The sequence below is a fragment of the Helicoverpa armigera genome, chromosome 2 (assembly GCF_030705265.1).
Source record: "Helicoverpa armigera isolate CAAS_96S chromosome 2, ASM3070526v1, whole genome shotgun sequence".
NCBI lineage: Eukaryota > Metazoa > Arthropoda > Insecta > Lepidoptera > Noctuidae > Helicoverpa > Helicoverpa armigera.
The window spans coordinates 6,492,988-6,506,303 of NC_087121.1; the positions used below are offsets into that span (position 1 = coordinate 6,492,988).

The 13,316-nt window shown below is 36.9% G+C and overlaps 2 protein-coding genes across 3 annotated transcripts; one reads left to right on the forward strand and one right to left on the reverse strand.

Annotated features, from left to right (window-relative positions):
• Positions 1 to 159: 159 nt before the first annotated feature.
• Positions 160 to 5,224, reverse strand: LOC110376202 (nuclear distribution protein nudE-like 1). Of its 2 annotated transcripts, none has more exons than XM_021334615.3 (7): positions 4,872 to 5,220; positions 4,622 to 4,775; positions 4,403 to 4,539; positions 3,932 to 4,068; positions 3,513 to 3,671; positions 2,850 to 2,932; positions 160 to 639 (listed from the first exon to the last, which is right to left on the reverse strand). In XM_021334615.3, the coding sequence occupies exons 1-7, from the start codon at positions 4,943 to 4,945 to the stop codon at positions 529 to 531; spliced, it is 855 nt and encodes a 284-aa protein (XP_021190290.1). In that variant the 5' UTR covers positions 4,946 to 5,220; the 3' UTR covers positions 160 to 528. The 2 variants fall into 2 exon arrangements, with proteins under 2 accessions (XP_021190290.1, XP_021190283.1); XM_021334608.3 differs by lacking the exon at positions 160 to 639 and adding an exon at positions 1,012 to 1,506 and having other exon boundaries at positions 4,872 to 5,224.
• Positions 5,225 to 5,458: 234 nt separating this feature from the next.
• Positions 5,459 to 13,084, forward strand: LOC110375369 (thioredoxin domain-containing protein 11). Its single transcript, XM_049843770.2, is given in 13 exon segments — positions 5,459 to 5,923; positions 6,126 to 6,336; positions 6,793 to 6,916; positions 7,013 to 7,119; positions 7,276 to 7,473; positions 7,647 to 7,856; positions 8,464 to 8,644; positions 8,647 to 8,923; positions 9,068 to 9,383; positions 9,509 to 9,748; positions 10,136 to 10,326; positions 10,891 to 11,026; positions 12,669 to 13,084. Coding segments are annotated over 13 exon segments (2,709 nt in total). The 5' UTR covers positions 5,459 to 5,714; the 3' UTR covers positions 12,978 to 13,084.
• Positions 13,085 to 13,316: the final 232 nt, after the last annotated feature.

Genomic DNA, 13,316 nt, shown 5'->3' on the forward strand with positions numbered 1-13,316 from the left:
ATATTATAAAGGTGAGTCCAACAGCTCCTAACGTTTACACCGAGAATACGTGCACTCAAGTGATATAGTAATAATTGAATATAACAATCATTATATGTTTTGCTTGGACAGAATCCAAACAGATCTTTATTACCGCAAATACGGTAGCAAAAATCTTAATTTTTTTATAAGAAGCTTTTTGGACGCTTTTTATTTATTATTTTAAGAAACAACAAATGTTTCGTGAAGCTAGTTACTACATGAAATGTGCGGCATTCCATTCACACAGTGCTAGTTCTCCGGTGGGTAGGCCAAAACCGTTCACATAGATAATATATCGATTCTTAACTATTTCATTATCATCACAGATATTAGTAAAATTAGGAAAAATGTGATTACGATCACAGTACTCGAGCTGTATTCTGATCAGCAAGATTAACTTGAAGCGATGTTTAGAGATCCGCTTGATATAGAATCACACTATGACAAAAGCTAAACGCTGCGGCGGCACGTCACGATACAGAGCTGATGATGATATGAAGGACATATCTAGTTCTTGAGTACACACCTGTAGTCCTTATTGACATCCGAAGCTGAATTTGGTGAATGTTCTTTAGGTCTAACTGTACCGCGACACGACGCTAACTTTGATTCCAAAGCCTACAATGAAGAAAAGTACACAGTAAATGATGATGTTAATATTAGTAGGTGATAGGAAGATAAATGCTGTGATAACCGACACCTATTATTTAAGCATTTATACAATACAGTATTTATGTACAAATGATGCATTATGACAAGCTGAAAATTATCAAAAATTACGTGCAATGCCTAGTAAAATTGTATGTATTTTACTAAAAGTGGATGCAGGTCCTAGCCTTTATTGTTTGCTCACATAACAAAACAACGAACGTTATAAGATTATAACTAATCAATTTCAACCTATATGTATAGTCAACTATGGTTTCGATTGAGTAATAATATAATACGTTAAGGAAACATAGTACATTTTCACAATAAAACAAGGAAATTAAAACATAAACAACATTTATGTCATTAAAAATATAATCTAGTAAAGCTACTATTTATTGTACAATTGCCTATCACAACAAAACACTTAAAATCTCATTAATTTTGTACTTTTTTAGTTTGATCATGCCCTTTTCTGATAGAAGCAAAACTCAGAAGGTTTTCTAAGCCCTCGCGGGACCGTACGGCAAAGGATCTTCTCAACTTTCCGCTTTCTGTCTGTGTAGATCGCACAAACGGTGTTTCTGAAGCACGTTGTGCTAACACAGGTGGTTTCCTCGATATCTGATCGTGTTCCGATCCCGAATGCGACCTTACGTATACTCTTTTGTTTCTGTACTCAACGGAATCACCGTTATCTAAATCATTATGATTATGATTTAATCCATTGTCTGTGCTGGCGCTGGAGTGGCTCGGCGTTGTTATATGCGAAGCAGCTGGAGGCGTGTCACAGGAGCATTTAACCTTACCACACTCACGGCAAAGAAACCTTTCAAGCTGTAAGCAATAAATTCATGCATACTACACAACACAACCATGCAAATACACAATGGATACTGCTAGTGATAGCTTATAAACATAATGTAAAATCTATTGCTACTTAATATCTACTTCTACTAATACTATAAGTACTTCTACTACTTCATATCTATGAGCATATAATTATAAAAGAATTGGCATTTCATAATGTGACCTAGCTACCGCATTAGGTTAAGAACCCTAGAATGGTAGTTTAGATTAAAATAAGAAAATAATTATACTTATATTTATTATTTTCTTGTAACATAAACATAATTCGGTGACAGAGTTAAAAAACATGCCCACCTAAGTATGGGATACCTAAGCAATGTAAGTGAAATTAAAAAGCTGTGATAAGAAATAAATTTATCCTTTGTAAAAAAAGGATTTATGAACCATCATAACATAAGAGTGACAAGGCATGATTTGAGACAACATTAAAAAAAATGAAATCTTGGAGTGATTTGTAATTATTCCTAGATAGGTACCATAATAAACTAACAATTTATAAGGGATCATAGTAAACTCAAGTCCAGATGATAAGTACTTGAAATTCATCCAGAGTGCAAAGTTTCTATTTAATATCCAATTATGAATCAATGTATGCTAATATATGTTTATCTTCTAATGGATTTAGATTGACACATTTGCAATAATAGATTTGTAGAACATACAAGAACTATTTTCTATCTACAAGTAACAGATGAGGTAGAGAATAGAAATAAATAATAGGTATTTATTTCACTCAATTTATTCAAGTTCATACTTACATCTATCGAAGATTTAACTGTTTACATAAAAATAAAAATGTGTTATATAATGGAGGCATTTGTATTTACTACAGCATAATAATCACGGAGTAAGAAAAGGATGAGCAGAAATGCCATAATGCAGGAAGGTCAGGCAACTTCTCGGTCTTACGGTGGGCATCATTAAAACGATCAGTTACGAACGAACTAATAAGGCGTTCGGGTTTCTTGAGATAACTGTCAACGATCTTTAGCACAAAAAAAAATGGGCGGGTTCCAGAGTAGGCGTATAAGGGCGGAGCAAGTAACGTTCGTCTCCCGAACATCCGCATTTTGGCGCGCTACTTTCTTATATTTTACCTTATGGCATTTTCGCTGGTCATTTTGATCTCCATGATAATAATAAATACATAAATAAGCATAAAATAATAAATATAAAGTACATACATACAATAAATAAATATAATTGTATCCCTTAGCTTTCCCCTACTATCTAGTGCATTCTAAAGTGACTAGTGCTACAATAAGGACTAATACAGCTTTGACTAAGGTAAAAATATCTAGATGACTCACCCCCACTTTGCGCAGTAAATCGCCGACTATATTTATAGCTGTTACTCGAGATGATGGTGTCATTCCGTTGCCATTAATTTCGCCTGTAATAAGACATTAGCATTTCTTATGTCACAATTTGCTGAAACCTCAAATAAACATTCACTTCTTGTTAAACTTATATCAGGGAGAAAGGAAAATTGCGAAAAAAAATGAACCCACGCTTTATACAGTTTTGGTTAAGACTAATAAAAAAAACACATATGGTGAGTTGCTGTCTAATTGAGGAATAAGCTAAGTTTTAGATCGAAACTACTAAATCTGACTAAGCAATCAAACATTTCATAAATGGGATATGAAATGATTGTTTTGTCAGGCTAATGATTGAAGATTGAATATTCTAGAATACTGTTCTGCCCCAAACTGCGTGATAGACTAACTAGAATGTGTGTGATGTAAAAGTAATCACACTGATGATTTGGACTGAAAAACAAATAAGCAATGCAAAGGTATTCTTTTTTCAAAAGGCTGAATCTAAATTGGTACACCAACAATCATAATCATTAAAACAATCAAAAATCATTATATCTGTAGGAGGAAATTCTGAAATGTCAATGTTTGCATGCAAGGTCCAAGTTGCATACAGAATTCTATTCTTAAGATCTGCTTATACTTTTCACTTACGTTTTTGTGGTGACATTAGAGACGTTTGCGTTTCTATCTCAACTTGAGTTCGAGACGGGTTTGAAATATGACCATTCACTAAAGAACCTTCAATTGTACTTTCATCTCCCTTCTTTGGTTTTGGAACTTTTTCCATTACTTTCAATTCATGCTTCAGATCTGAAATTATTGAAATATGTAGTTGAAATATGCAGTGCAGATTTTTATTTTAATATTCAAATGATATGCTTTTATTATTTTGATCTTATAGTATTTTGGAGCAGGGCAGGTAGAAGAAGAAGAATATCTTGATAAAGGTTCAGGTCAATATTAGTCGCTCTTTATTGATACAATGTCCTAAAGATCAAATCATGACTTACATAATTCCTTTTCTTTTGACTAATACAATAATCGTATTTGCTAGAACAAACATTACAGACCTCTGGCTTCATCCGTTGCTCTCTGCAATCTCACCCTCAAGGTCTCAATTTCATCTACTTCACTCTCTAAAACTGCATTTCTTTCATAGGCTTGATTTAGAAGTGATTCAATGCATGACACAGATTCTGATATAACTCTGTAAACAGATGTATTATTTTTCACAAAAGATCAAGCGAATGATGTCATAATTTATAAATGTAAATTTATGAATGAAAATGTCAAAATTTATAAACAATTTGCTTATCAATTGTGAAGATTTTTACAGGTAGCACATGTAAGAATTTGGTTCAATGACCTATGATTCTAGGACAAATTATCTCAAACTATAAAGTGGGGAAGATAACAAGCAAAAACAGATAATTAATATAAAGCTTGATATCAAATTAGTTTTAAAGGCAAATTAAAGGACTGTCAATCCTTATATTATTAATCTCTTCAAATTGAATATGTAAACTTATATAACTTCTTACCTCTGTCCTCTCTCTAAATCATCATTTTTTTGCTCTAACTCCCTGATGTATACTCCTTGTTTATCTTTATCTATTTTTAAGGCTTGCAGTTCATTTTCTAATGCATTAGTTTCTTGCTGACTTCTTTCCAATTTGCTCTAGAAAACACGAAAATATTATAGATTCACATCATTAGGTACTAAAAAACTGCTGCAACTCAAAACTTATCATTTTGTTTACCCTTAACATTTCAATTTCATTTTTAAGCCGTTGATTCTGATGTTCCAGATCTCTGTTTTGTTTCTCAACTTGTACTAATGATGCTTCTAACTCTTTCTCAAGTTGTGCTGAATTCTCAGTGTATTCATCTAATTCTTGTTGTATATCGCTAACTCTAAAATAAAACAAAATCAAGTGGTGAATCATGATAATCATGGTTGTCAGCAATACATCATGTTTGTAGTTCAGTAGTAACGTGTATTGTACTTACTTTTGTTCATAGTACTTAGCTTGTTTCTTCCAATACTCGACAGTATCAGAGTCTGACTGTCTGGGAGATTCCATGTTTTCAACAATTACTACTTTCAATTTAAGAGATTCCAAGGATGTTTAACGAATCATAACAAAATAATGTTACAGGTTTTACAAACTAGTGCGCAGATACTATTATAATAAATTATTCGTATCGAAGTCGTTGTGATCAATAATTTTCACGTTTTGTTAAACATCAGCTGTTAAAACATAAAAACTGACACAACTTCGTCGTCAAAAATCCAAAACAGTAAAAATTCAATGAAATTAAAATGGCTGCGAGAAAGACACAATGACAATTAATATTAAAAAAATATATGTCACTTTTTACAATATTTAAACTCTAGGCTTTTGAGCATCAAATTCCCTCTTCTGACGACTCATAGTCGACTGTACTATAAATTCAAAGGACTGACTGCGACTATAAAATTCAACTAAACAAGCAATAAATAGGTACATGTAAAAATACGCTATCAGGAAGGAAAGGAACTCAGAAAACTGTTTCGGCTGTTTGAGGCCGCCCTTAATTCTTAAAAAAAATATTTATGACGTTTTGTTTGACAACTCAGCTGTCAGCTGACAAGACATGAAACCCCGCACGATTAAAAAATTATTGGAATTTGGAAATAAAAACACAATAAAACTGTTCTATACTAGTTTAGTGAAAATTTATTATGAATTTTCTATGTAACGCACTTAGCATTGTCAGTGTCACCAGTATTTATTTCTACAAATTCTCATTGCAATGCTGTGTTTTCGATGAACGAATTTCATTATCATTATTGTTTTTGAATGACGTGTAATGTTTCCAACGGCGGACTCTGAGGATATTTCGCAGGTCACGTCATTAACAACAAAGTCAGCTGCTTCTAGCGATGCCCAAAACTCGGTTGAAAATACTCAAGTCGCAACACAACCGAGCAACAGGGAGTTAACACTCAACATGTTAATTAAAGAGATGTTATTTTGTTTGGCCCTGGCCCTGACCACGTACGGGGCCCTGCATAACACGTAAGTATTTGTGTTTTCAAAATTGTGTTACAAAATTCTTGAGCATTTCTAGCATGTAAACTAACACAACAACTATTTTATGAAGTCAATAGTAATCTATGGATAGCAATAATCAAAGTATATACAATCTTACACTTGTATTATCATTATTAGTCTCAAATCCAGTACCAAATTCAGGAAAATGTGTTATATTTTTTTACAGACCTACAAAGGTATCCAAACACCCACAAGCCACAAGGTTTTTCAGACCAGACTCAGTAGTTCAGGATTGGTACAGAGGTCAGCTCAACAATGTGCTAGCCAGTGTCAACCGCGTGGATGTTTCATTTGTTATGTATTACGCACCGTGGGACGCAGAGTCTCAGTATGTAAGGGGAGAGTTTGAGAAAGCTGCTTATATATTAAAAGATCGTGTGAGTATTTAGCTTTATTAATATACTTATACAGCTGATTTATTGCCATTGTAACATGATGTTTTTATGCTTAAAAGTTTGTATGAGTGTTAGCTAACAGCTAATCCTTATTACTACATAATGGAATGGCTAGGATTGTCAATCCGATTGACTAACTCTCTGAGAGAGAGAAAGCCATAAATTAAACATCTTTGTTTGATGCAGTTAGTCAGATGGTTTTTCTTCTATTAAAAGTTATAAACCTGGTTTGTAAAATTTCATGCATGGGTTTTGAAGTCCCTCTTCTCTTTTACACATAAAACAAGTGGTTTTTACTATCAAAAAGTAATCCACTTGTTGCATTTTAAGTACCACTTATCTACTTGTGATAAAGAATAATTTAAACAATGTGTGTGGTACATGAACAACAAAATAAATAATATGTATGATAGAAAATATATTGGTTTTATATTTCAGGTTCTGTTTTCTGCAATAAACTGTTGGAACCCAGGAAGTGAATGTAGGTTACATAATAGTAAAATATCATCATGGCCTATTTTAATGGCTTATACAACCATATCAACAGGAATACTTTACTATGGTGAGTATATCAAAAGCTATTCAGTCAACATTAATGAGGAAATCTTGGGTAGAGCAAAATTGTTAAAATCTCAACTAATATGTACTGTATTTCCAGGACCTCGAGATGCTCACAGTATGGTGAACTTTTTAGAAATTATGATGAAGCCCTTGAAAAGAGTGTCATCATCAGAGGAGCTCGTCAATTTACTCTCGCGTTGCGATGTGGGTACATAACAACATTCTATAATTTCAAGTAGAAACTAAATGGCTTTCATGATTTAAACTGGTTTTGTAGATGCATTGTTCAATAAACAACTACATATGTACCTTTATCTTTTCCTGTATTATTTACTCAGCTGTGACATAATATTATTTCAGGCAGTAGCAGTTGGGTACACGCCGTTAACTGACACGTCAAAGTATTACAATACTTGGTACACTGTCGCGTTAAAGTCGCGGGAGGCAGATATTCTTGGAGAGATATGTTTCGCGGCTGTCACGTCCGAGGAACTTGCGGCCGAGTTAGGCGTCGAAAGTGTGCCGAATGCTCGGCTCATGTTGTGGAATGATACCAAGGTTTAAAAAATACGATTTAACTTTCACTACTCCGACACCCGCATACAAACTCTAGACTCTATAACCTTCCTCAATAAATGGGCTATCAATCGCTAATTTTTTTTCCGAATCAAGCTAACAATCAAACTTTTGAGCTGTATATTAGGTGTATAGATAATTTTGCTCGTTAACAGGAGTACATATCACGAGATGGTGATCTACAAGCTTGGAACCACTCATCGCTAATGCATTGGGTGTTGGACAACTTCTCACAGCCAGTGGCGAGAATAATGCCGTTGTGGCGAAAGGCGTTCAATTTCGAGAGATATGTCGACGGCAATCCAATATTAATACTCTTTACTCCACTCAATCCGCTGTATGAACAACTGCCGTCGTACGCCTTGGTAAGTTTGTTAGCATAGCGAATATTGAAATTGCGTAAACAAGTAACCTGACAGGATGTGTAACTGTTGATTCTCTGAATTTCAACTAGTAAACTTGGTAGCTTTGCGACAGTAACGTCTTCTCTTCGCCCCCTCGTCATTTTGACGTTCATTGTAGTACAAAACAAAATTGTGGCGATCAGCACCTGTCCATGCAAATATGAATTTATATTGCTGTAGTCTGGTGTTTTACTACATTTTTTAATCTGTAAACATCTGCGAAGGCGTTTCTGCTAAAAGCATTGTTTAACTGCACCATTGTAAGAGAACAAGGTCATTCCACACATGAAACATATTTCCTATCTATACTTACTTATATATTATAAAGAGGAAAACTTTGTTTGTTTGGTTGTAATGACATAAAACTACTGGACCGTTTTTTTAAATTCTTTCACCATTTCAATCACATCAATTTATCCACGAGTAACTTAGGCTACATATTTTTATCCCGGTACGGGCAGTAGTTACCACGGGACGCGGGTGAAACCGCGGGAAAACGGCTAGTGTCTAATAAATTAAAATCACGTCAATAGTTTAATGTAAAAGGAGTGACGTGATTCTATTTCAGATGCGTGAAGTAGCAATGGAATACTACAACTGTAAGGGCAAGCCCAGTAGTCAATGGACATCAGAACTACAAAAATTACAACAAGTACAGAGATTAATGTATCAACAAAAGAACTATACAAAGTTCTGTAATGAGTTCAAATTCAAGAAACCTATAAGAAAACAAAGCAGGTTCTTCAAGAAAGGGTCGAGTCTCAAAATAATAAATACCCATGGTATAATTCTACCCATAAACATCACAAGAATGGAGTTTTTAATTTCCTATTAAAAAGAGGTTTTACTACTTCGAAAGCTGTTGAAAGTGTTGAGGAGAGCTCCCAGTTGCTCTCATCACTAGACTGGTTGCAAGAATGTGGTATGAAAGCGTTACCGGCCGAAAGGAGTTTTTATGAGCACTACGAACAGTGTCAGTCCTTTGAAGAAAGCTTCAATCATGATCACGATGTTCCCGAAGTTGAAGAGTAATTATCCTTTTATAATGCCAAAATATCCTTAATTTGCGTTTCCCTCGCGAGAATAAAGTGTTCACTTCAGTATACTTTGACTTTCGATCTTATCACCATAATCATAAGGTTGATATTCTAACAGCGTCTGACCAATTTCAGAGTAGAAACTACAATGCTGCCGTTTGAAGACGACCCACTATCACCCGATAACCTTCTACAAGACAGTGTGAAACACTTTTGTAAAGTATTTCGGTTTGCACAAGAGTGGGGAGCGCCTATCTATCCCTCCCGGCAACCAGATGTCGATGAACGACGGATAAATATAACACATATCGAAGGATTGTCATGTGCGCGAAACTTCAGCTTACACATGATCGCTGTCGATAGCGTGAGGAACCATCACTTTGCTGAATCGCTTGGCATTGATATCAGTAATAAGAAGGATATGACTGCCGTCGTTATTCTGGATAGCAAGGTTTGTGCAAATCTATACTGTTGTTATATAGCTGAACTGTTTGTCTATTCGCTTAGTTAAGTGCCTTAGTGAAACACTTGTCAGATAACGAACAAAATACATAGAGGTTGATGTAATTCCCACAGCACGAAAGCCAGTACGTATTGTCAGAGGAATACAACGCTAAGTCAATAAGGGAGTTCATATCGAACTTCACGAACAAAGATCTGAAGCGTTCGCTTCGCTCGCACGTGTACGACACTGCTCACACACACTACTTCGGCTCCGACGGCGAGACAGCACAGATGGGCATCAGCAATACCTCCGTGTATATAGAAGACCTCACTTCCCGAGGTTTCAGGAGAATGGTGAAGACTCCGGGCACGGTGAGTCCTTGCAGCTATCTAGTTATTTTTGTTTATCTTTGTAAACAAATTTTGTTAGAATTTTTATTTATTTCATGTCTGATGAAAAAGTTTGTTTGAAAAATACAGGACAAGCTTATTTTTTCTCACAAATTAATAACTTAAGAAGATTCGCTGTGTAAATTCCGTGTCAGAGTACCATAAAAATGCCTCACGAACAATTAGGGAAACCGGCACTTGACTTATGTTTCTCCAATAGAGTTTTAAGGCACTTCGCAGCCACAAGCGGGCGCATGTTGCATGCGTCCGTTTAGAGTACTTGTTTTATGTCATAGCAAACAGCGCTGCGTGAGACGCCTCACTCGTTGTTGTGACGTCACTCTCACGTTACTATCCGGATTGAACCAGATGACGCTGGTGGCGGTATGCGGCGGCGCGTGCAGCGCTCTGACGTCACGCGCGCTGTGGGCGGCGCGGCGGCTGCTGGCGCCGTGCGGCCTGCGCCTGCGCCTGGCGCGCCTGGACGCGCTGCGCCACGACCTGCCCTGGCACTACACCGTGCACCACTACCCCACGCTGCTTGTGTTCCCCGCGCACAGGTACCATTACACTACGTCTGACGTCACGCGCGCTGTGGGCGGCGCGGCGGCTGCTGGCGCCGTGCGGCCTGCGCCTGCGCCTGGCGCGCCTGGACGCGCTGCGCCACGACCTGCCCTGGCACTACACCGTGCACCACTACCCCACGCTGCTTGTGTTCCCCGCGCACAGGTAACATTACACTACGTCTGACGTCACGCGCGCTGTGGGCGGCGCGGCGGCTGCTGGCGCCGTGCGGCCTGCGCCTGCGCCTGGCGCGCCTGGACGCGCTGCGCCACGACCTGCCCTGGCACTACACCGTGCACCACTACCCCACGCTGCTTGTGTTCCCCGCGCACAGGTAACATTACACTACGTCTGACGTCACGCGCGCCGTGGGCGGTGGGATATTCGTTCACTCTCATAGCCCGATGGGACGGCAATCCGATTGGACCGGAGAGAGATCAGGCGCAGGACCGACATTTACGTGCTCTAATCCTTCATCATATTCCACTTATCGAACCAAAACGTCACAACTTGCAATAAATTGTTCTTAGCTTTATTGTTTTCATTTGTTCGTTATACAGGCGCGGTGAGGCAGACAGCCAGTCGTACCCGAGCGAGGAGCGCGTGACGGCGGCGGGCGTGGTGGCGCTGGCGCTGCGCTCGCTGGCCGCGCCGCAGCACTTGCGCGTCCGCCTTGCCTTGTGCTCGGCTGTGCAGGTATGTGCTACCTGCTTACTGTTTTTGAAAACTTAAATATTAGCTTCAATTGATAAGTGCCATACCGTCAGATAAAAGAATTTATTTATTTAGGCTTACCAACTAAGACACATACAGACAATCTTAAAAATAAATGAAACAACAGTTAATGTATGCTCTTAAATTAAAGGTAGGCTCAACATTTTTTTTTAGGTTGTTCAAGTAAAAGAGTTAAAAATTAAAAGTAATTAAAAATAAAAGAAATTAAGAAATTGGGTAAAACATAATAAAACTATAAAAATTAAAAATTAGGCAAACTATTAATGGCTCTTTTAAATACACTTATTTTACTTGCAAATATATCCAAGTCATGTTTTTTATAAATGTCATTACACTTTCTGAGAGTATAAGTGAGAGGTGCGTTGCTGCCATACTTATTTCGGGTATGTTTCGTGACGAATGGGGTATAATTTACTAGCCTAGCTGAAGACCGTGGTACTTTTATTTGTATTTGGGACAACAAAGATGGACATTCTGTTCTACTGTTTAAAATTTTATATAGAAATATCAACCCACAATAGTCTCTGCGCCAAAGCAAGGATTTCATTTTAAAATGCTCAAGTCTATCATTATATTCCTTCACACTATGCCGTATACCACAGATAATAGATAGTCTTCTTAAGAATTTTTTCTGTACTTTTTCAATTCGCTGAATGTTATTTTGATACATAGGATACCACACTACGGAGCAGTATTCGATGTTGCTACGCACAAGAGCATAGTAAAGTGCTTTTAATGCTGTTATTGATTTAAATTGTCTAGTGTTCCTACTTATAAATGCTAACATTTTATTTGATTTGGCAACTATTTTATCTGTATGAGTTTCTGAATCAATAATAATCCCTAAATCTCTGACTTGTGTTACACTCTTTAAAGCTTGTCCCTTCATAGTGTAAGATGTAAAGAATTGATGCTGTTTACGCGAAAACTTTATGTGATAGCATTTATTAATATTAAGTTCCATGGCGTTAGTATCACACCACTGACAAAGTCGATTTATGTCATCTTGTAGGAGATTTAGGTCAGAGTCAGAATTGACGATTTTTGAAATTTTGAGATCATCTGCGTACATTTCAAAATAAGAGTGGTGAATGCAGTATTTTATGTCATCTATAAACATTGTAAAAAGTATTGGGCCTAGATGAGATCCCTGTGGAACTCCAGACGTAGGTATAAAGGAACGAGATGTGTGTCCATTTACAACCACTTTCGCTTTACGATCTTTTAAATAAGATTTAAACCAATGCCAGAGAGAACCATGAATATTAAAAGTGTAATTAAGTTTTTGGAGCAATAAGAAATGATCGACTTTATCGAACGCTTTGCTAAAATCGCTGTATATAGCATCGACTTCATTACCGTTGCTAATATCAGTCAATGTTCTTTCAACAAAACTTACAAGATTAGTTAGTGTCGATTTATTTTGAACAAAACCGTGTTGGTGTTCTGTTATTAACCCTTTAATATGCCAGTTAATAAAAGGACACACCAATGAATTTTATTACCTTATACACCATATTTTATTACATTATACACCAATTTTATTACCTACTTCTTCCTTTATAATGGAATTTTTGTTTTAGTTTTATTTTTTCTCCCACAGAGTCTGACCGACAAAAGGATATGTCTAAAAGACATAAAGGAGCACGTGACATCTGTCATCGGCAGGAATCTTAAGTATTGGAGACAGGTTGAAGACAATGAGCTTAAAGAAGCCTTATTTAAAAGACTGCAACACTTACACACACTTGCTTTGGACTTAAGTTTATTTCATATAACCGATCTCAGTCCGAACTGTGTGAAACAGACATCACTACTGGACTCCCTTAGCATACTAGCCAAGAACTGGGATATCGATATCTCAGTAACAAGAAATAATGCCACTGTCACATCACTACGAGAGAGAAGTTGATATTAGATTTAACTTTGTAAATAGTGTACATTGCTCATATAGAAATATGTAACTATGTTATTTATTTTTGAAGCCCGAAGTACTATTAAATGTTGAAAACAAATATACTTCACTAGTTTTTTTTCTTCTTCCAATAACCCAACACAACACTATAGGGCCGGCAATACACGGACCGCTTGAAGCAGTCAGGGGCGACAGCTTCAAGCTGTCGACCGCCCGAATCAATTGCAACTGCTCGATTCCCTGTATGTGTGTCCCTTTGATGAGTGCGTCCATAGAACTCTTCAGTTCACTGTGCAGTCGGCAGCTTGATAATCATAGTAGTAAAATAATATACAT

Excerpts from the sequence above, each read along its gene's own strand:
- LOC110376202 (XM_021334608.3), bottom strand. The coding sequence starts at position 4,945 with ATGGAATCTCCCAGACAGTCAGACTCTGATACTGTCGAGTATTGGAAG. Across the intron at positions 4,776-4,871 it reads GCTAAGTACTATGAACAAAA|AGTTAGCGATATACAACAAG; the intron begins GTAAGTACAATA and ends GTTTTATTTTAG. Across the intron at positions 3,672-3,931 it reads AGCAACGGATGAAGCCAGAG|ATCTGAAGCATGAATTGAAA; the intron begins GTCTGTAATGTT and ends CAATAATTTCAG.